Source organism: Malania oleifera, chromosome 7, assembly GCF_029873635.1.
Source record: "Malania oleifera isolate guangnan ecotype guangnan chromosome 7, ASM2987363v1, whole genome shotgun sequence".
NCBI classification, from domain to species: domain Eukaryota; kingdom Viridiplantae; phylum Streptophyta; class Magnoliopsida; order Santalales; family Ximeniaceae; genus Malania; species Malania oleifera.
This window is the reverse complement of record NC_080423.1, coordinates 5646470-5669745: the sequence shown is the minus strand read 5'-3', so window position 1 is coordinate 5669745 and position 23276 is coordinate 5646470. Positions and strand designations below refer to the sequence as shown.

Below are 23276 nucleotides of genomic sequence, written 5' to 3'. Positions count from 1 at the left end.
GTGCGGATGATTTTATTTTTTTAGTTGGTGTGAGCATATTGTGCATGTTATCGTTATTTATTACATATATTTCAAATGCTCTTTTGATTTTGAACTCATTTACTAAAACGCATTTAAATTTAAGGAAATATTGTTAATTAATTAAATATATATCCTAAGAAGTTAGGCTTTTCAAAATAACTAAGTGGGCTCTTTTATCAAACCTAACCACGTAGTAGCAAAGAGGTTTTTAAATACAGGAACTTTTTTATTTCTCAAAAAAAAAAAAAAGTTCAACTATTTGTGTGTGAAATGGTGAAACCATACAATCAATTATGAGTTACTCAAATTCTGCATCTCCTTAGTTTTTTGAACATTTCACATATGCCTTAAACTTACAAAATACAAATGTAGTTTCATATAATTCATGACTAACATCCACCCACAAAGATGCAATACGCAATCTTCAATTCCATATTTCTCAAAACAGTAATGCTAAGCATTTGCCTAATCATTAGCTGTACAAGTTTACAGGTATGGCTTACAAGATGTTGCAAGCCCAACATATTTACCATTTAATATATCATAATCCACAAAATGAACATTTTTCTTAATTTATAACTAACAAAGACAATTGAATATATATTTTTCATGAGAAAAATAGCATATATGTATAATTATAGATGCATAATATTGTTATGTAGTCATTTTTTTTTTACAAAAATTAAAGATGTACAAATTTGAAATGAAAATAAATAATTGGTGAAAATTTGCAGGCCTCATCTCTTGTAAATTATAACAAAAACATGTTTCCACTTTTTTTTTTTTAACAAATTCTTGCCAAATCAAAATAATAATGTGTTGAAATGTGTTGCCCATTTACACCCTGAAGAAAATCGTTTTCAAAACAAAGTGGGATATTTGATTGATATGGGTTTATGTAGTTATTTTTCAATTTAAAATTGCTAGAAATTAGAATTGAGGTTTTGGAGGCCAAACGAAGCCTTTTGCCTATACTCATGCAGACACACACACACACACACAAACACACACAGATAATCTTATGTTCTAGCTGTTGTGATCATTCACTCTTCTCTATATGACAAAAACTCCACTTGAGTTGTGTTAATCTCTTGTTGGATTCAGATTTGAGCTCTTTTGGCACATTTGCGTATATTAAAATCTATGTTGGAGTGATTAGCCGAATAACACATCATTAAGTGATTGAAATTGTGTGTTAAAAAGAATGCTGCCATTTCATGCTTATGCCGCATTGATTTATTTATTTATACTGGTTGTGAGTGTATTTATCATTACATCTATTTGAAATACACTTCTGAGTTATTGGACTTGGTTACTAAAACATGTTTAAGTGTAAGGGAATACTGTTAATTAGTTAAACACATGTCCCTATAAATTGAGCCTTTCTCCCAAAAAAGAAAAAAAGATACATAGATGTCAGTAACTGCCGTGATCATTCACTGGTATTCTATATGAGAAAAATTCCCCCCGTTTTGTTATTAATATTCTATTTTATATGTGCCTATTGAGTTACATCTGTCTCCTAGTGGATGCATATCTGAGCTCTTTTTGCACTTCAAAATATATATACATGTGTGTGTTTGTGTGTGTGTATTACAATCCGTGTTGGAGTAATTGGCAGAATAACGTGTCATTACATGTTTGGTGTTGCCTGTTAAAAATGTTGCAATCTTCATGTATATGTGGTGCAGATGATTTTATTTTTGTGGTTGGTGTGGATGCCTATATTATGACCTATCCTGTTACTTTGCCTACCCAGTGAAGCATAAGTAACTTAGCTTAGGGAAATTATTAACAGTACACAGTTCAGAAATGTGCATTTCCTCATATATTTAAATTATCTTATTTCTCTAAGCAGGGCTGTGGTGCCCCTTATTCAGGGTTTTGAAGATGCTGGAGACTTCACTGTGACGGAAAGATTGAAGACTAGCGTACATGTAAATCTAGTCTTCTATTTAATTGTGGGATCAATTGGCCTTTTTGGACTTGTTCTCCTCATTATTATGCACAAGAATTGGTTTGGGTGAGTTCGTCCAGCTAAATTTATTTTTCATTGCTGTGAATTATTTCTTCTAATAGAATTTTTGATTTTCCTTTTAAGTTCCTAGAGATTTGAATTAAGTTTTAAATTTATGCCAAGAGAACTGAATTATGTTTTAAATTTACCTTCTCATTTTTATTTCCAACACAGAGACATTTTTTTGTCTTAAATTTGTCGAACTATTTCTGTGGAGGCAGTCATGTGGGCATGGAAAATTCTAAAGACAAAACAGCAACATTTTTTGATTTAAGGATTGGGGTGCAAAATGGAGAGGACAAAATAAATAAATAAGTAAATGTTGACGAAGTAATGGCCAGTTGTTTTGCCAGTTTACATTCCCAAAAAAAGAGATTGGACAGACTTAAGTGTAAAATGAAGAGCAGCTGTAAATTAACTGTTTAATCATTGAACGTAAAACAGGACATGCTTCACAGTGCCTTAAGTTAAAGAACAATGAGAGCCTGAGGGTATGCCCATGCTGGCAAATGTTGTGGATGAAGAAGCCAAGGTGCAAATCTTACATTTAAGGTCATCCTATCCCATGTTCAGTCCTATTCAATTTCTAAATCTGAAATCCTATATTGGAGCATTACATGAGATACTATAATTGTGATCAGCAAGCTGACCAGAAGAAAATAAGCGCAACACCCAGTGCACAAAGCTCCCATGCCATATTAAGGGTCTGAGGAAGGCTTGATACATGCAGCCTTACCTCCCTCCACAACTAGAGAGGATTGTGAATTCAGATGTAATACCAAGAAAAAGGGGGGGGGGGGGGTTGAATTGGGTATTTTAAAAATTATGTCCTTTAATTTCTAATTTTGAAAACTTTCACTTACCCAACTACAAGCAGCTTGACTATTACCTCATTGTTTCACAATTTATTAATTTAATGTGTCACTTTATCAAGCATACAATTTTATCCAATTACTCACAAAACGAAACTTCTTTTTAACTCATATACAATAAACAAATAATTTAAGTGTAATGTGGAAATTAAAAGAGTTAAGGGTAAGAGAGATGCAAACACGATTTTACGAGGTTTAGCCAACCCGCCTTACGTCCTTGCCTTGAGCAACCTACTCAAGAATTCCACTAATCCCTGCTCCTTTAACTGGGACGGAGCTTCCCTTATAGTCTGTTGCTTACAAGAGGCGTAGCTTTCTTCTCAACCCCGGTTCACTACCCGAACTATGAATACAAAATAATGATTCTAATTTCTGCAAAACTCAAAATGCTTCTAACCAAGCTAGTGAGTACAATAGAAATCCTAGTACATACTCATATGATAGAACATGAAGCTCAATATGTATGTAAAGATTAATGAGACTTTTTGCAATAACGATGAATGATCATTGTATAAAGTATGTAAAACAAATATGCTGCACCGATCTATTCAACTATATTATCTTTATAAATAAAGAATATATATATATATATATATATATATATATTGCTCCAAAGATAAAAAAACTTTATTCAATATTTTTCAGAAAATATCCCTCAAGAATATGTATTTAGGAGCTTTTAGAATTTGTAATCAAATAGTTTTTGCAATAACAAAAGATCAAATCTTTGAATGAAAAATATATCTTTAAATATCTCAAAGATTTTAGCTTTAGAAAACTTTTCTCAAGTGTCTTATTCAACCAATGAATATAAAATACAAGATTATGATTTTTGCTCCCAAGAAATATATTAAATATAATGAATATGGGAAACAAAAAATTGGATTTGAATGCTCAAAATATTTTAATTACCAAACCTCAATACCCATGACGATTGCAAAATATGTGCATGAACGCCTCATGATGAACGTAACAAATGCCCGAAATTGATGTGAATGCTTTGGAGTGCAGGCAACTAACTAGCAATATGTTCAAAACTCTCAAAAGTATGCAAAAAGTTATGCTCTAGGGTTTAGAAATTAGGTTTATAAGTGTTCTCGGCAGTTGATCAAATCTTGGCCGTTGGATCATTTAGAAATAAAGGTTTTCGTCTGTATTTGAGCTGAGACATTCATCAACGAGTTGGTACATTTGTCGACAAGGGTACAACACTCGTTCGTCAACGGGAACATGAATTCGTCGACGAGTGACCTATCTGAACATTTTGGGCTCTCGTTATTTTCTTGTCGACGAGAACAAACCGTTTGTTGCCGAGTGGCCTTATGAATTCGTCGATGAGGCCACGGGGTTCGTCGACGAGGCCTCTATATTTTAGAACAATTTGCCTCTAAAAATATCATAGAACCTAGAACTAATGTAAATGAATCTTTCATGAAATGCATGAGTCCTAAGGTCAGTCTAGGATATATTTGAGTTTCGATATATCATATGAAATATTTAAATACAATCAACTCTAAATACCCATTACAATTGAAGATCTTGAAGCTTGCTTCTTCATCCTTTTACTCCTCTAGTTCCATGGAATATGCCAAGTGGTATGTATTTCGTATTCCTCGTGGCTTCCATATCATGCTTACCATTCGTGCATTCTAAATCATGATCCTGTTCAAAATCTCAATGCACATGTCAAATACCAAGTGATTTGTCACTATCAAAATAGGATTGGACTCATAGAGTCAACAAGGATGTTTTGGTGACTTTAATCCGCAACCTTCTCATTTGAGTGTCACACTTTTACCATTGACCATAAGAAAACAAATAATAGGAAATTTAAGGACTTGGTGTAAGAGTTACCTTGCCCATAAAAGCAAACTGTGCCAACTGATGAATAAGAAGGCGTCAACACCCCCAAAACTACAGATTTGTTTGCGTGAACATTATTGATGGATGTACCTTGGCATGATCAATGCAGCTCAAGGTCCTGCTGTATAGCTATTCAATGGTTGAGGCCTTAGCGTGATGATTTGTAGAAATTATAACTAATTATGGACATCACGAACTCAGATTTTGAGGTGACAGCAATGGAAATGTATGAGGCAGTGGGGAGCACTGTATAGTTCATTTTTTGTATTAGGTTGCTGCTCCAAAACTTTTTTTTTTTTTTCCTGGAAATTGTAGCATATCATGCGTCTATGCACTTATTTCTAACAACTTGAAAATCAATGTAGAAGTCAGAAAACTAATAGATGTCTGGTGCTCTGCCATGAAGATCACTAATAAGCACAGCTTGCTCACCTATTCGTTCATCTTTTGACTAAATTGATAAATTGTTTTGTTTGGCAAGAATAATGATCTGAATTTGTTAGGTCACCACGTGATCTAAATGCTTAAGCTATTTGGTTGTGGGCTAGCAATGCATATCAAGCCTTATCACCCGAGGCCCACTTACATGTGTCTTGGACACAGATGGAGAGGTAAACCGTAAAAAAGAACCAACTTATAATCTTTAGGGGTAACAATAACATCCAACTTTAGAAAATTTTACGAAGAGAAGATAAGCACAGGCAACAAGAATCGAAGTACTGAACACGATACCTTCCATCAACCATGCCTTAGATATCATGTTAAGTCATGATTTGGCTTAAATGCTTATTAACTATGTAAATCAAGCCCTAATAAAGTTCATCAAGTCAGTAGTGCGCAACATTATCACATGGATTGTAACGAGAGACAAATTTATGGTATTATTGTCAATTGCAATTGGCACACAATCCACAAAAGTTTGTACCAATGCAAGAAAATGTTACTGATTCCTCAGTTGTGCACCTAAATGCTCAATTGAGGGAATGGAGTCATGTCTGTGAACAATAATCGTTAGACCAAGTATCCCCACATTGTCTAGTAAGCAAGATAACTTAGGACACAAAGCTTAACATTCTCTCATGTGGTCATCAACATTGTTCTGATTTCCCTTCTTTTTCATTTACTCCTGATTTTTTCTGTATAATAGTTGCTTAAAATCTTTTTTGACAGGAATGGAGGTGTTATGGGTTTAGCCATGGCCTGCTCGAATACTTTTGGACTTGTTACAGGTGCATTTCTTCTTGGTTTTGGTTTGAGTGAGATTCCAAAGAGCATTTGGAAAAACGCAGATTGGACCACTCGCCAGAAAGTTCTTTCTCATAAAATTGCTAAAATGGCTGTAAAACTTGATGATGCTCACCAGGAATTTTCAAATGCTATTGTTGTAAGTGTTATTTCCTACAGCAATTTGACATTTTCTGTTTAATAGATTAGTGCGAAAAGGTGTTTCAAATCTTCTGTTATTATTTGCTGTTATTAATATGATTGTACTATTCTACTTTTGTCAGGAATGGTTCATTTTGTTTTGCTTCGTTGTGTTTAGCATATTGTCCTCAGTCAGTCTTATTATCATTGCTAGGCCTTGTTTAACTTGCAGTTTTTTCTTTCTAGGATTTCAGCTGTATTAGCAGATGATGGTTACATTGTACAGAAGCAGTGGCTATCATTTTACTCTAGTGTCATCTTGATGCAGAATAATGCTTTGCAAATGCCACTACGCACTTCTAATTTTTTTTTTTTGGTTTACTGTAATATTAGAAGTTGGACTGTAGGATGCCTTTACAGTTGTTAGGCTTGTGAATTGATTTTTGGATGGCTTTACAGTAGTCAGCTTTATGTATTGATTCTGTAGGGTTTGATAAAACAAACGTATTGCCTAGTGGATGAGTGTCCCGCCTCTGGGAGGCATGACGTGCACAGCACATGCTGGAGACACTTTTTCATGATTTGAACTTGTAGCCTTGACATTTGCATATGGCATCCTTACCATTAGGCAAAGGTTCAGCCTCATACAGATAAAACAAGGAAAACAATTACATAGAGCTTGTTTGCAAAAAAGTATATCAAAGAGAAAAACAAGATGAATTGCAAGAGGTTACTCGTGGCATTTATGTGCCTAAGGTGTGGCATATGTCAGTGTAGGGATGCATACAAAATTCGCAACATGGAGGCATGTTTGGTTTGAAAATATGTGAAAAATGGCTGAGCACACTCATCTGTGCTCATACCTATTGAAAAGTAGGTGGTGAGCGAAAATTGCCTTGCTTGTCTTCCTTTACCCCCTTTGTAGTTTTTCAATGCATTTTGGTTTTCTTAAGGTTTTTTTTTTTTTTTTCAATAATCAAGTTGGAAAAGGTTTTGGTAGAAGCATAGTTTTAAGATCCTTCATCTGCTTAGTAATCTTTGATTATGCTATGCTTCATTAGGTTGCTCAAGCAACATCTAATCAAATGTCCAAACGCGATCCATTGAGGCCTTACATGGATGTTATTGATAACATGTTAATTCAAATGGTAATGTTGGTTTTTTTGCATTCTTTTAAAGAAACTTTGTTCCATGCAGGCTCCTTCTTATATATTAAAAGCTTAATCTTTTATTTTCCAGTTTAAGGAAGATCCATCCTTCAAACCACAAGGGGGCCGATTAGGGGAAAATGATATGGATTATGATACAGATGAGAAATCAATGGCAACACTCAGGCGTCATCTGAGGATTGCTCGAGAGGAGTACTATAGATACAAAAGGTAAATGAAATGCAAAGTTTAAAGTTTAAAGTGCTTTCATGAGTGAGAACATTGTGCCAATTCTTTTATGGTTACTCCATCACCACTTTGATGCTTATTTCTGAGATGTCTAAGCATCTATCCTTCTTTTCAGTAATAATATTGATGTATTGTCCAGATTTTCTATTAGAGTTTTGCAATTGACGTCTATTGGCTTGTCAGTGTCCAGCATGATTATTATTCTTTATTTTTATTGTATTTTTTTTTTTCAATAACAAGCATGTGCATATTTAAGAGAACTCTAAGGGGGAGTCACCCAAGTACAAGAACACCATATAGAGAATAAAACAACAAAACAATCTGGCAGCAAAAGCTGCAAAGTACCAAGGTTCCTACAAGCTATTTACCTAAAAATAAAAACTAGATAGCCATTTTTATTTCAGCCTTTCCAAAGAATTCTTCTTTTCTTTGATGGTCTTTGACATTCCTTTCTCCAAATTATCCAAATTGGTGAAAGAGGGATGGTGTGGGAGCACCAACTCAACATGAACAACTTCAACAAGCAGCAAAATAAATAAGTGGCACGAGTATGGTGCATCATCAATCACTAGGGGAAGGTAGAAAGCAGATCCTCCACCTGAAGGATCATCGAAAAGATGACATTATCCACATTCTGACATATTGGAGAGAAGAAGGATGCCAACATTACAAGAGCTCTTATTGGAGAACTAGTTACTGAACTAGTGACATTGCCTGCAGCAGAACGTAGAAGGCCCTGACATTCTCCAATAAAGTAACTAGTCCTCTAAACAAGAAAATTGAGGATGTGATAAGCATTTCATTTCTAGTTGTTATCAACTCAGCATGTGTGGTCTCAACTATTAAAGCTGGATGACAAGCTGAGTGATGCAGAGCAGCATCTAGGTCAATGCAGAACTGCAGTAAACAGACAGCCCAGAGGGAAATGAGGAGAAGGCAGAGAGATGGGAAGAAGAATAAGAAGAAAAAGGAAGAAGAGGAAGAATCTCATGTTAACTTCAACTTTCAAATTCACAAAAAAATTGCTGTTACATGGCTTTTCAATTACAAGTAAATGCACAAAGACTCAATATATTACAAATAAACCCCAAAAATAGACACATAAACCCCCAAATACACATAAGCCTAGTACTAATTAAACGAAACACACACAACAAATACTATAAGCCCACAACATGGTTAGCTTGAACTTCTTGGACCAGGTGTTGCATAAAAAGGGTTTCGGAGGGGTGTGGAGAAAGTGGATGAAAGGATGGTTGACCATGGTGACGATGTCAATTTTAGCGAATGGCCAACTGAGGGAGTGGTTCAAGACCTCATGGGGATTGAGGCAAGGGGATCATCTTTCCTCTTTTCTATTTACATTCATGTGAATGTACTGAGTAGGATGATCAACCGCGCAGGGTCTTAATATTGTCCAGGGCTTCAAGGTAGGCAAAGATGAGGTTGTAGTCTCCCATCTTTAGTTTGCTGATGACTCTCTGCTCTTTCTTGAAGACAGTGCTGAGAAATTTTGGAAGATTCTTATCTTGTTGAAAATCTTTGAGATTTTGGGCCTCGAGATCTACATGTATAAATGTGGCTTTGATAAATAGGAGCTTGAGGGTTTGGGTGACTTAGTAGGGTGTTCCATTCTGGAGTGGCCTATGATATACCTGGTTTCCATCTTGGTAGTATGCCAAATTCATCCTCTTTCTGGGACCCAATGGAGGAGAACAGTGTTTTAAAACCTGGGCTGGACTGGCTGGCTGGAACTGGTCACCAAGCTGGTCCTGTCACACACAAGAAACCGGATTTGAATAGAACTGGTGTTGACCCAGTTGACCTGGTATGAACTGGCATGAATCGGTCTGAACCGGAGCGCTGGCGGGTCAACCGGGCTGTTCCAATGACTTCCCGTTACAAAAAAATATGGCATAAATGCATAGATAAGCTGCAGCAAGAAGACATGAACCTGGGTCTTTAGACTAACATTGAGCATCTCCCACATCTACCACCTGGACAAACGCTGCTGTGTTATGTTTATACTGTGATAGAATATAAATGATATATAAAAAGTAATTCGTCTTTATTTTCTTTTATTCTGTTTGACACTTCAAAAATTTAATTAATAACGAGCTCTTGATGAGTAAATGGGTTAGCATGTTCTTTTCCAAAAAAAAATTATTTGAATACTTTTTTCTTTGTCTTTTAATTTCTTTGATTAATATCGTAGAAGTATGTTTCAAGGATATTTTAAGAAAACAGGAAAGGTACAAATTTTATTTAAATTATTTATAGTTTTCTTGTAATTAACTCATATATTATTAAGACCAACACTTTTATAGCATTATCTCTAATGAAATTAGTATCAAGGTCTTAAATTTCAATTTCAATCGAAATTTTGAAGCTCCAAAAGTATGGAAATTTTGATGGAGAATTCGATTTTGATATCTTGTTCAATTTCGATTAGAAAGAACAATGGAAATTAGTAGTAAAGCATGGAATTCTTTCATAAAACTTTAGAAATGGTTAATAGACATAATAATGTAACTTTTAGGACTTATGTATTGCAAATTAAATATATCTTTGTTGTATATGAGGTATAGTAATTGTAATATAATGTGTATTAAACATATTAAGTCAATATAAATGAAATTCATAAATCAATTAAATATGATTTATTATAAAGAATGTTAAGATATGAATGTCTAAATAAAATGTTGTCATAAGTTAAGTTTTTCGTGTAATCTTAAAAGTCCTTGTGTTTCAATAAAAAACATAAGATAAATTAAGAGAGAAATATCACTCTGCAACTAAATTTCACATTTGAATTCTTAGGGAAATTTATTATATGGTTAAAATTTCGATAAGGTTCGCTAAAATTTCAAGCTTACAAAAAATTTTGGATGATTTGTTGAAATTTTGATAGAAATTATGCAAAATGGAAATCGACTACCATTTCGATTTTGAGGGTGTTGAAAGCGGAAATTTCGATGGAAATTTTGATAATTTCGTGAAAATTTAAGACCGTGCTTAATATTACCGTTGTAAAATTACTAAATTATATAGTTAGATACATGCTATATATATATATATATATATATATATATATATATATATTAAAATTACTGGTTTGACCACCAGTTTGACCCACCGGTTCGACCGACCTAGTGCCCTCATCGGGTCGATCACCGGTCCAGGTTTTAAAACCGTGGTGGAGAGAGTGGGCTATAGGTTGAGGGTGGCAAAAGGGCTTACTTATGTGTAGGAGGGTGCATCAACCTTATCAATGCTGCTCTTTCCAACATTCCACTTTATTATCTCTCTTTTTTTAAAATTCCAACTGGTTTGGTGGAGGCTATGTAAAGGATTGTGAGAGATTTATTGTGGTTGGGAGCTGAGGAGGGTAGGGGAAACTGTCTTGTCACTTGGTTAGGGTGAAGACCTAGATCTGAAGGGGGCTTGGGCCTCGGGAATGTGGTGTCTGAAAACATCTCTTTGTTGGAAAATCGCTTTGGAGATTCCCCACTCCCTTTGGCACATGGTAATTAGAAGCAAATATGGTTTGCATCAGAATGGGTGGGATGTTGGTGGAAGTGGCAATACTTCTCATGCTAGCTGTTGGAAGTTCATTTCTCGAGTAGCCCATCTATTCTATCCTCTCACTCGTTTCCAGGTTGGTAATGATAACCTCATTCAGTTTTTGGAAGATATTTGGGTGGGAGAGGTTTTTTTGGAGTCTTTGGTTTCCAATCTCTTCAGAATTTCCTGTTTACTCAATTTTATGATTGATGCTCTCTACTCTTTGGAGGGGGACTCTCGCTCACTTGGGATTTCCATTTCTTCAGAAATGTCAACAAGAGAGAGGTAGATGGACTGATTACTTGTTGATAGTGCTGGATTCTTTTTCTCACTGTATGAGAGGCGACTCAGGGTTTTGGACGGGGAATACCTCTGGCTCTTTTTTTTAGGAAATCTTCTCTCTTTCAGCTCATGAAACCCTCAAGTCCTTACTCAGGAGGCGTGGATTTAAAGTCCCTCTGCTTCTTCAATAAAGCCCTTCTTGGAAAATGGCTTTGGATATTCATGACTGAGAAGGATCACTTTTGGCAGAAAATTGTTGCTATCAAATATGGGCCTGAGCACAATGGGTGGACTTCCCGGGATGGCAGAGGACCGTATGGTGCAAGGATGTGGAAATACATTAGGAAATGTAGGAATGACTTCTTCTCTTTTTATTAGATTTCAGGTGGGGGATGGAGAAAACATTTATTTTTGGCATGATGTGTGGATTTATCCAGAGGCTCTCAGTATCTGTTTTCCAGCCATGTACAAGTAATACAACATTGCTTGTGATAGAAATGCTTGCATTAGTCAGCACCTGCAAGCATCATCACAGGGGTTTTTCTGGAATATCTCTTTTCATAGAAATGTGGAAGATTGGGAACTTCACCAGCTCATTGATTTCTACAGTCATCTTTATAAAATCCAGCCTCAGAACACTCATGACCTTCTTGTTTGGTCCTTGGACAAGAAGGAGCTATTCACTGTCAGATCCTTTTATAATAAATTTTCATCCGGGAATCAATCAGAGCATCCACTCCCCTTGGTCTCAATTATGGAAGAAAGCTGTCCCAAACAAGGTTGCTTTTTCACCTGGGAAGCAGCTTATGGTAAGATCTTGACCTGTGTCAACTTGCGGAGAAGGGGGTTCTCCATTGCCAACAGATGCGCCTTTTGCATGCTTTGAGGCTGAATCAGTTGATCATACCCTTCTCCACTGCCCCTGGACTAGAAATCTTTGGAATGTGGCTTTGTCTTTTATCGGTCAAACGTGGGTTACTGCTAGATCAGTGGGGGAACAATTACAAAAGACAAGAAAAAAGGATTTTCTTTTTCTTCCGGGCAACAAAGAAAAAGAGAGAGGCTTTGTCTCTCATTCTTCTCATAATTTCCTGGTGTGCTTGGGAAGAGAGGAACAAAGGGTTTTAAAAAATTCAATCTCGACGCTTTAGTTCAGCAAAAGAGCAGTGGTTTATTGTGGTTACTAGTTGGGATAGTGGTCTTGTTGCAAGGGTGATTGATTTCTTGTAATTTGGGTTGGCATCCCCTTGATGCCCTTCTAATGCATGCCTTTTTTATTGATAAAAAAAATATCAGAGCTTCATGTGGACAGTGGACTGTGAACCTTTATATGCTAAATACCAGTGACTTGTTACAGTTGAGGAGACCTTTTGAGACCATTAATCTGGATATCTGTTTTATTTGTTCTGAGTCGAACAAAACCGTTGACCACTTGTTTTTCCACTGTCAGGCAGTTGAGCAGCTCCGTATCCTTCTATTTTAAGTTTTTGATGAGCCTGTGGTGCTTACTCGGACTGGTGATACTTTCTTGATGGTGCACTTAAGAGGTTTCAGGAGGGGCAAGAAAGGAGTGGCCTTATGGACATGTGTTGTCTTTGTCTTCTTGGATTGTAGACCGAAGGAAACACTAGGATTTTTAAATGACAGAAAATCCCCGCTTGGCCTGTAATGGGATAGAGTTGTTGTCCTGACTTCTTTTTGGGCTCTCTAGGGAAATGTTGTTGTCAGATATTCAGATGGGTTGGAGGAAGGCTCTATTGTAATCCTTTTTAGTTTTGCTAAGAGAATTTCTTATCCTCCTCCTGTTGTAAATTCTTCTGTCTTTTATTGATAAATTTATTTTCTATATTAAGAAAACCCTTAACTCTAACTCTACTCTTGAAATTGGTTTCCAAATTGATTCATTTCATCCATCCAATTACCTGCTTCCAATCCCACATGCTGAGGTTCATCTCTGGTCTAGAGGAATCTGTAATGGGCCTAATGGCTTCTTGGTCCTCTAAAATCAATTGTAGAGTCTTATCCTGGAAATAACAATGGCTTACATCCTTGGAAGAAGATTCATGATTCATATTTGCTGGAGGGTGAGAAATTGTGGTATAATAATAGGCAAATCATTCGTGTAATTGCGTTGCTCACTTACACTAAGATTCACATGAGGACTAGCAGATACTTATCCTCAATAAATTGGGTTCTTTCTTGAACGTTTTGGACAAGATCAAGGCTGTCTCTTGACCACATCAAACTTGCTCTGTGCTCTAATGAAACTCCTTAACATCAAAGGTAGTGCTTTCATGGTTTGGTTGTTAGATGAGCTCTGAGCTCTGAAAGCTATGTAGTTAGCCTCAGGCAAAGTGGTAGGTCATCTGAAATTTTGTAAAATGTAACTTTCCAACTTCCTGTATCAACTATTTTATAAAAAATAACCACTCTATGTTCGGACTGCTCCTTACTAAGATCATGCATGAAGCATGAGGTTAAATTTAAGGTAATAATCACTGACACTAGAAGACAATTGCTTAAGGTTGCACAGTTGGTCCAGTTATTGTCCTTGTGATAGTTCAAGACATTTTTCCTCTTTAATTTTTTTTCATTTTGAGAGCAAGGGGTAATTGGTGGTCCCTAAAATCATTTAGGCTCCTTCCAGTATTTTTCCAATGACCAAAAATTTTTGATTTAGCAAAGAGAATGCACCCAAGGCCAGAAAAGTCATGCCAATCATAATAATCTCAATGTCAACTAACAATCAAAATTAAGATCTGATGCAAAGAAGCAAGACAATGATTTTTTTTTTTTCATTTTTTTTTTTTATAGTTTTTTTTGGAAGAGCAAGAGCAAAGAACATGCAAAAATATGGACCTTGTGCAAATTCAGAGGCTTAAAATTCGATAAGAAATATTAAATCAATTTCCAAGGGAGTTGTGCGTGCCGAGACCCATGTAACCTTACATAAAGTTTCTCATGCTATTTGTTTGTATTGCTAGGAAATCCTTCCTTAAATCCTGCTAGTTGGATATAATGTCAATATGTCGCAGCTGATGAAATTCACTGGCTGATGCAAATTTGAGCTATGGATTCAATTTTCCCATAGAAACTTGGAAAATCATGAAAGCCAGTTTAGTTTCTTGCAGTTGCAGCTAACTTCAATTTTTCCAAAAATTATTGAAATTATTACAGTTAAAAGTTAATTGACCACGAATCTGAGTCAATTTTTCTCCATGACCCCAAAAACTTCGCAATGAACTTCAATTTATCATGGAGAAAACAGAAAAATATTGCTGGCTGACCTGATATCTTGGAGGCAGTATCAAAATATTGGAAATCCAGTTAAACTTGCAACAGAGAGCCCATATCTCATCATTTGATTCAATCCTCAGTATTTGATTATCAATTCCTTGGTGTGTCAAGTGCCAGGCCACAACAAAAACAAAGGAACTACAACAGGATTGAGAGTGGGAACTTCTCAGATAAAACATGGCCGCAGTTTTTGAGAATGGAGCTTGGCAGGCTGGTCTAACAGCCACATCAGGTATAGGGCTGGTGGTATTGTAACACAGAAGTGGCTGGTGGAATGGAGCTGAAGTGGCTGTAGCAGCATGATTTTCCCAATGAATTTCTGGTGCTTCATGGCGATGCAGCAGTTAGCCTCTGGCAATGACTGTCTCTGCCTAAATCACCACCACGATGTTTTTTTTTTTCCTTCACAGCTAGTGCATGTGAATGCTCTGGAGTTGAGTTGCTGTTGCAGTTAGGGTGACTGTTCATGTGATGGGTCAGAGGTTCGCTTTGAAACTTATTTGGTGTAGCATGTTGAATGGTGAGGGAGAAAGGAGAAGAGAGAGAGAGAGATGCAAAATAGAAGTGAATATAGAATGGAAGTAGGGGAAAGAATAGAGAATGCAGTGATCAGAGAAGAAGAAAAGGAGAGAGAATCAGAGATTAAGGGGAAGAAGAGGAGGAGCAGACATGGAGGAGAGTTGGAAACCAATGATAAGTAACAGTAAAACTAACTATTACAAAATAACATGAAGTAACTTAAACACCCAAAATAACAGTATACTAAATTTCCCAAAATATCTAGATTTCCGAAATTACAACAAAATGTTTAATCTCTAAATCTCTGAGCCAAATATGATTTCCTAGAATCATCCATAGGTGGTCCTTAAACGTTATTACTTTTATTTTCTTAAAATAAACTTCCTCTGTAATTATTTTAATTTTCTTGATACATTTCTAAGACAGAATGAAATGAACTACAACACAGGTTTTGTTGCTCAGAACACAAACATTTGGTGCATTTGACTTAGAAATGGGGCCAATTGGGAATGCCTTTTCTGAGTTGCGTGATACACTCACAGGGACAATAATGCAGGATGTATTGAGATCTGAAAGTCTGTGTTGGTTTATTACAGCTTTGTTGTACCTCTGGTAGTTTTTTCTGGCTAAATCTGGTTGCAGTGCCACATGGCCCACATGTGCTGTTTAGATGTGTGGATGTGCTAGAAGGAAGATAAAATGAATTGTAAACCACCTCCATTACCCCCCCTTAAAAAAAAAAAGAAAGAAGAAAGTGAAGAGAGAGATGAGGGTATTTATTTCAGAAAATTTTAACTATGCTGTACTGGCTTTTTAATTATATGTATTTCCTTCACATATTACCGACCCTTTAATTTTCATTTTCTGATAGGCTGGTATTATTTAATTTAATTGCAGTTGCATGCTTGTTATCGATCATGTGTCTTGAGCTCTGATTTGAGCACGTCAATCATGACTCTTTTCTGGGCCAGACATTATGTTTTATGTCTGAATACTGATGCTTAATTGTGTCTGTGTGAAGTGGGATGGTTCAAGTCAGATTGGCTTAGGTTCTTGGATTCAAGTTGTGTCTTTTACACAGGTTTAAATTCTGTTTAATGTTTTTAGTGGTTTTGAGTCATGCTGTCAATGCATTTCAAGTTAAAACAATAACTTTAGATTACTTTGGAACAGTTACAATTTAATGGTCCTTATGTGTGCAAATACATCTCCAAAAGTGAAATTTTCTGAGAACTATTTTTTTGGCTGAATATTTGCATAGAAGTTAGCCTCATTGCATCTAACTTGGTGTTAATTTGCAGTGAGTATATGACCTATGTCATGGAGGCCCTTGAATTGGAAGACACTGTCAAGAATTATGAGCGCCGCAGTGCCACTGGATGGTTTGCTCCTAACTTATGAATTCGATCTTTTTTGTTTCACTGAACTAATTTTGAGCATATTGCTACAGAGTTTGAATTTAGCTGTTTATTATGCTGCATTTGGGAGCATGGATTTTGGGTCTTGGATTTGGATTTGAGTGGATTTGGACAAAGTTCAATATAATTTTTATTACATTTTTTTTTTTTCCTAATCTACACAAATCCAAACCAAAGGCCTCTCTCAAACATAGGGTTACATTGAATCCAAATCCTGCATACTAAACGTGAATATTTGCAAAAAAAAGAGAGTAAAAATGTTAATACAAATTTATTTCTAATAGATATAAAACAACATTGGTGCCTAATCTCACAACTTGCTGGGTTGAGTTGCCCAACTTAAAGAATTTTGATTGTTAATGCGAACTCAACAAATCAAGCGAATTTGAATTCATCAAGTAGTGTGGTTCATAGTTTGATAATTTTTGGTGGCTTAGTGATTAAATAATGTTGTTAACATAGTTATCTTAAATTGTTCCTAGATGAGGTTGTTCATGTTGACATGGATGAGTGGAAATACATGATGAAATGAGGTTGTTCGTTGTTGGTATAGGTGAGTGGTAATACAAGAAAGAAATGATAGAGCCAATCGAAGTTAAAGTGAAGACTAAGATAAAAGTATAAAACTGGCTAGGATGGTTTGAACATGTGAAGTGAGACCATAGATGCATATGTGAAAGGGCTACTATGCACAAACAAAGGTGCAGGCATGGGACATGGGTACGACAGGGGATGAAGAAAAATCCTAAAAATATCAAACATGATATAACACACATTAATCAATAATTATGTAGTACTATTTTTAAATATATCATGCATGATAAATATTGTTTTTTAACATTTATGCAACGCTATAACAAGCAACAAAAAACAACAAACCAAAACTTAAGTTTCATTAGGTGGGGTCGGTTACATGAATCCTTTTCCGCCAATTTACACAATCATGGGCAATTTCTTCTGACCAAGTTAGGGCTATTAAATCCTTATTCACCATTTCATTTCAAGTTATTTTAGGTCTACCTATACCCCTTTTACTGCCACTCGCAGTAACTAGCTCACTCTTCCTCATAAACACACTATTTGGCCAAATCATCTGACTTGTTCCTCCATCTGACTTGGCTAAACCATGTTTTAGATGCCCAAACCATCTTACTTGTCCCTCCTTTATCTTCTATAAGAGCTACGCCTAACTTACCGCGAATATGTTTATCCCTGAGTTTATCTTTTAATTTTATACCACTATCCACCTTAGCATTCTCATCTCGGTAACTTTTACTTTTTGGATATGTTTTTTCTTGGTCATGCAACATATTGATCTATATAGCATAGCTGGTCTTACAACTGTCTTATAGAAGGAAATTCAATATAAATACCTATGCATGTTCTTCTTCCTTTTTATTTTACAAAACAAGTTTATTGTAATTGTTTGAATTAGGGAAAAAAAAACAACACTCTGGTTGTTATTATTTATTGTTATGATTTTTCATGAGCAAAATAAAAGACAAGATTGTACTGTGTCTTAATATGTCTGAAGCATGGTTGAATTAGTGATACAAGAGTGACTAAAGGTTGTGTGAGGATTTCTGGATATATGTCTACTGCATGTCAAGAGGAGTGCCCTCTGAGAATTGTCAATGTTGTAAACATCCACAACTTATATAAGTGTGTGTGCTACGTAGAACAGCATTGCATAAATAAGAGATTTCTAGAAGAAAGAAAATTGAGGCACTAAAATAATATTTAGTAAAAAAAATGATTCAATAGGAGGGGTGGCCCTAACTTGGGTTGAATGGGGAGAATAATTCATGCAACTGATCTCAATAAATCGGGATAACGTTGCCTTAATTTGAGTTGAATGGAAGAAAAATTCATGTAGCTGATCTCAATTAATTGGGAAAGGCTGAGTTGTTTTAGATTGCTTCCATGAAGTGTCTTCTTTCTGGACTATGTTACAAGTCAATGCCCCTAAGCTATTGCAATTCTCTTGGAGATATGTGGAATCTGGCATCGGGCATGAAATGGGCTCAACTTCATCAAATTCTGCTTCCCTTCTTTTTACTGCGGACCTGGTAGCTTATAACATCATTCTTGTGGAAAAATGCTGGCCAAAATTTTGTTCTTGTTTCTGCTTCTGGTATCAATGGTCCTTTTATGTGAAAGCCTCTGTGTGGCAACTAACCATTTTGTTAAGTTAAATTTACATGTGCTTATTTACGGCCTGCAGTAGGTAAAGGGTTATTTCATCTAAATCTCCATTACTGTAATGACATACTTCAAAATTTATATTTGTTTTAAATTGTTTTCTTCTGATTATAATCATTTAATATGCTATCTCTGCAGGAAATACATTTCAACATTGAGACCTAGTCGAACTGGCACATTAGGGTCCTTCTTTGACACAGTAGGTAATTATGTGATCCAGTAACACATTTGGCTGTTTAAGGGTTTTTCCCTTTTATCCACCCTCCTTCCCTTCTCTTTTCCATTGAGGATTTTTATTTTTGTTTTTTACTTTTTTTTGGGTGGAGGGGAGGGGGTGATTGGTTGATGCGAATAACTCATATGATTTGCTGTTATTTTATTTTGTTTTAAATTTTCTCTTCGCAGAGGATTTATGTAGCCTGATCTTTTGATTTTCCTTTGGAAAATGTGAGTGCACTTCATAGATAAAAAGGCCTCTTGTTGGATGAGTTTTTGGCTAGGTACAACGATCAAAATGCCTCTGTTTTTTTGTCAACATAAGTGCCATCTCATTTTAAAGAAATCCACCTTTTTCCCTAATTTGTTAGGGCTTATTGGGCTAAATTTATTTGTTATTGCCTTAATTGTGCATTGCGCTGACTATTTGGGTTGCTGACGTGATTTCTTTATTCAGTTATTTTTTTCCCTTTCTGTTAAAAACAAAAGAAATTATTTACAGGCTTTTAAACTGTTGCTTAAAATTGGTGTTTCTTGCAGAATTAATCTGGCGATGCATCTTCACCAAGCAACTTGAGAAACTCTTAGCCATAATTCTTGGTTGCATGTCAGCTGCGATTCTTCTGGCTGAAGCAACTTTGTTACTGCCTAATAGAGTTAATTTATCCCTTTTTTCGAATTTGATAAAGTCTGTACGAGAGCAGGAGGTGTTTGTGCAGGTAAATAATGAAAAATTTAACGGATAGTGCACATTTTGCTGATTGTAGTGATTTTTCCCCCCTTTTGGAAGTGAACGGCTTTCACAGTTCTTCAGTGTTAGGACCACCATGTTCTATTTCCTTAAAAAACTTATTCAAATGAATTTATGTTTATAACATGTCACAGGTTTACAAAATATATGAAAAGTATCTTATGAATGTATTGATGTGTACCATTTTTTCCTCATTTATTTGTTTTTGTATGCCATAAGCAGTTTTATGCATATGCAATGTTGTCTGAGGGGATACACTTAGCAGACAAACTCTAAATGTTGGTGATCATGTACTAAGAGAGTTTTATTATTGTAAACTAATCCTATATCTAACAACCGAGTTTGAATATCTTTTTTCTGTGCAAGCATAATTATATGTAAGGAAAAATTGAGAGGTTTATGTGCCAAATCTAGAAGTCTTGTGACTGCTATAAGGTTCGGGTCTTCACAGGGTGGAGAAAAAGAGTGATTCATGGTTGTTAATGGGTTGGTGTATAGTGATGCTATGATGGTTATCAATATGTTGAAAATGGGAGGTTCACTTGCTCCTAGGGCTGGTGATTGATGATCTTGGATTTTTAGATGATTCTTTGTTTAGGTGTCTGTTCTCACTCTAGAAGATCCACAAATAGAGCTATGCAGGCACTTGCTATGTTGGAAACACTTTCAGTTGGGGCTTAGAGCTTGATTGGAGGATTACTCTCCAGCTATTTGTGTTGGTTGTTCTTCCTGATGTAGCTGGCCTTCAGAGCTCTTTTAAGTTTTCTGATTTTTCTTTTCCACACACACACACAGACAAAGTTGTATGTGACTTCTAGTAATTGGTACGTGTGCCTATATTGGTCAGGTTTTTCATATATTAGGTTGCTTATCTGTAATGATTGGATAGGTTATGCCTAGTGTCTCACCTAGGTTGTTTTTGGAAATTTCAGAGGCTGTGTTCCTTCAAACTTGTGCCCTTTTGTGAGCTTTGGATGGGAAGGAGAGAGCTTTGAGAGAAAGGAGCTACCTATGGAGAGTGTTCTTTAATGAATAGTAAAATACCTTTGTACATCAGAAATATACAAGAAGTGAGACTGCCTCTGAAGAAAAGGAGATAAAAAGGACACTAACGGTTTATGTTCTTTCAAACTTGTGCCCTTCTGGGAGCTTTGGATGTATGAAAGGGGAGACCTTTCCACATATTTGAGAGAAAGGAGCTACCTATGGAGTGTTCTTCTTTAATTAAAAAAAAGGGCAGCTCGGTGCACAAAACTCTCGCGTATGCGGGGTCCGGGGAAGGGGCGGACCACAATGGGTCTATAGTACGCAGCCTTACCTTGCATTTTTGCAAGAGGCTCTTTCCACGCCTCGAACCCATGACCTCCAGGTCACACGGCGACTACCTTACCGTTGCGCCTAAGCTCCTCTTCAGTATTCTTCTTTAATGAATAGTAAAAGACCTTTGTACATCAGAAATATACGGAAAGCGACACTGCCTCTGAAGAAAAGGAGGAGAAAAAAGACACTAAAAATTACAATATAAAATATCAAGCAGTGAATAAGAAGAGGAGAATGATCACACTTCCAACGGAAAAGCATCTAAAAAAAGTAATGCTTCAAAGCACCTAACTATCTTGAATCTTTGTTAAGGGTATTAGGGTATGTTATTTTTGAACTGATGTTGGGCTAGTGTTTGCTTTGTAGGTTGGATCCATCATCCTTGTTCCTGGATTCTAACCATGACTTTGCATAGAACCAGGCATGGAGGAGGCTGTTAAATTTAAAAACCTAGCATGTGTGCATGTCTTTTAAAGTTCGAATTTTTTTTTTAAAAATTTTGTGTGTGTTGATTGATAGGTTACAAATTTATATAGCTTCATCCTACTAATATGTTTTAGATGTTAAAAACTAATTGATTTACATTAGAAAATAGAAAAAAATAAAATAAATTAATGACTCCATGGGTTTAAAGAAAATATGAATGTGTTAGGCCAGTTTGCAGGTCCTCTTTCTCACAGAATAATAAGATAGAGCCAAACAATAGGCATGATAGATAACAAAGTGATAGAGAACCAACCAGATGGCTTGCTCATAGGCTTAGATGGCCTGAGATACGAGCCATACTACTGTCATAGAACTAACTGGAGATCATTTGGGCTTATGGAAATTAGCACCAATTGGAGGTTCAAGTGTTTAACTTGGTAAGGAGAAAATCAAAAAGGACAGGAAAAAAAGGGGGGGGGGGGTGGTTGAACATTTAGAAAAAGGGGAGAGGAAAACCAAACTATGTATATTGCTTTATAAATGGAAAACCAAACATGATTGAAGATGGTGTGGGCGTAGGGGCCTTAGTTTTTGTTTTTTGGCTAGGATGGGCATTGGATGATTATGATCAGGATGATGATGAAGCGGTAATAAGAGGATTACTTCTTAGTGAATCTCACCTTTATTGTATACCACGTTCAACTGGGGCACTGTAGATATTTTATTCTAGCCTTCTTATTGGCATCACATTTGCAATTTGTGGTGAAGAATTGATTGAAGAGCACTTGCTTTGCAGTTTTCGGTAAACAAAAAAAGACTGACCCTGAGTTGGGCGCATGGAAACCTTGAATTGTGAAAAAAAAGGGTAAAAGTATGACATTGTATTGAATTTCTTAAAATTCATGCAAATCCAAACCCATGCTCCCAAACAATAGAATTTATTTAAAGTAGGATGACTAACTGTTCATGCAAATCTCTCATCAAATGATGAATGGTTAACATTTCTGCTCTATAATGTTAAATGTGGTGTTGAAAAACCTGCGATCTGGCAGGCTTTTGCAATTTTCTCTGTTTAATGATTTTCAAGTACAAGCATACTCCCCCTCACATTTCCCCTGTCATGGAAACCATTTCTCAACATGTGGAGTTAAGCTTTTGAGGGTGGGAGTGTTGTGCAATCGGTGTTTCAATCTCTCTCTCTCTCTCTCTAGTTGATTAACTTTTGAATATCTCTTTCTGTTTGCGCCGATTATGTTTTATCGTTTTCTGCTATTGTAGATTAAATAGGATTATACAAATCTATCACCTAACCATTCTGCCCTGCACTGTGTGCCTGCTATAATCTGAATATTTGATTGCTAGTTAACTTGTCCAATAATTCATTGTTTTTGTGCTTTTATTGATGGATCTTTAATATATTTTCTAACTTTTCCAGGTCTTTGCATTCATTCCCCTGATGTATATGTGTGTCTGCACATATTATTCTTTGTTCAAAATAGGAATGCTGATGTTTTACTCATTAACACCGAGGCAAACAAGCTCAGTCAGCTTGCTTATGATATGCTCGTGAGTTTCTGTCGGCGTATTTTGCACCGTCTTATATATCATTTCTTTACAGAAGCTTAACAAAGATCACATTTCAAATTTCTCCCAGGATGGTTGCTCGGTATGCACCTCCAATTTCATACAACTTTCTCAATCTCATTCGTCTTCCTGATAAGAAGAAAACTGTATTTGAAACGGTGA

The 23276-nt window shown here is 35.9% G+C and overlaps 1 protein-coding gene across 1 annotated transcript in view; it reads left to right on the top strand.

Moving 5' to 3' along the window:
* The window catches only part of LOC131159571 (uncharacterized), a 32827-nt gene that overhangs the window by 2877 nt on the left and 6674 nt on the right, over positions 1-23276 (top strand). Inside the window, exons 3-11 of the mRNA XM_058114589.1 lie at positions 1880-2044; positions 5944-6157; positions 7200-7286; positions 7378-7517; positions 16499-16579; positions 18956-19020; positions 19574-19752; positions 22966-23096; positions 23185-23272. Coding sequence (XP_057970572.1) covers positions 1880-2044; positions 5944-6157; positions 7200-7286; positions 7378-7517; positions 16499-16579; positions 18956-19020; positions 19574-19752; positions 22966-23096; positions 23185-23272 — 1150 coding nt within the window. The remainder of the gene's footprint in view (positions 1-1879; positions 2045-5943; positions 6158-7199; positions 7287-7377; positions 7518-16498; positions 16580-18955; positions 19021-19573; positions 19753-22965; positions 23097-23184; positions 23273-23276) is intronic.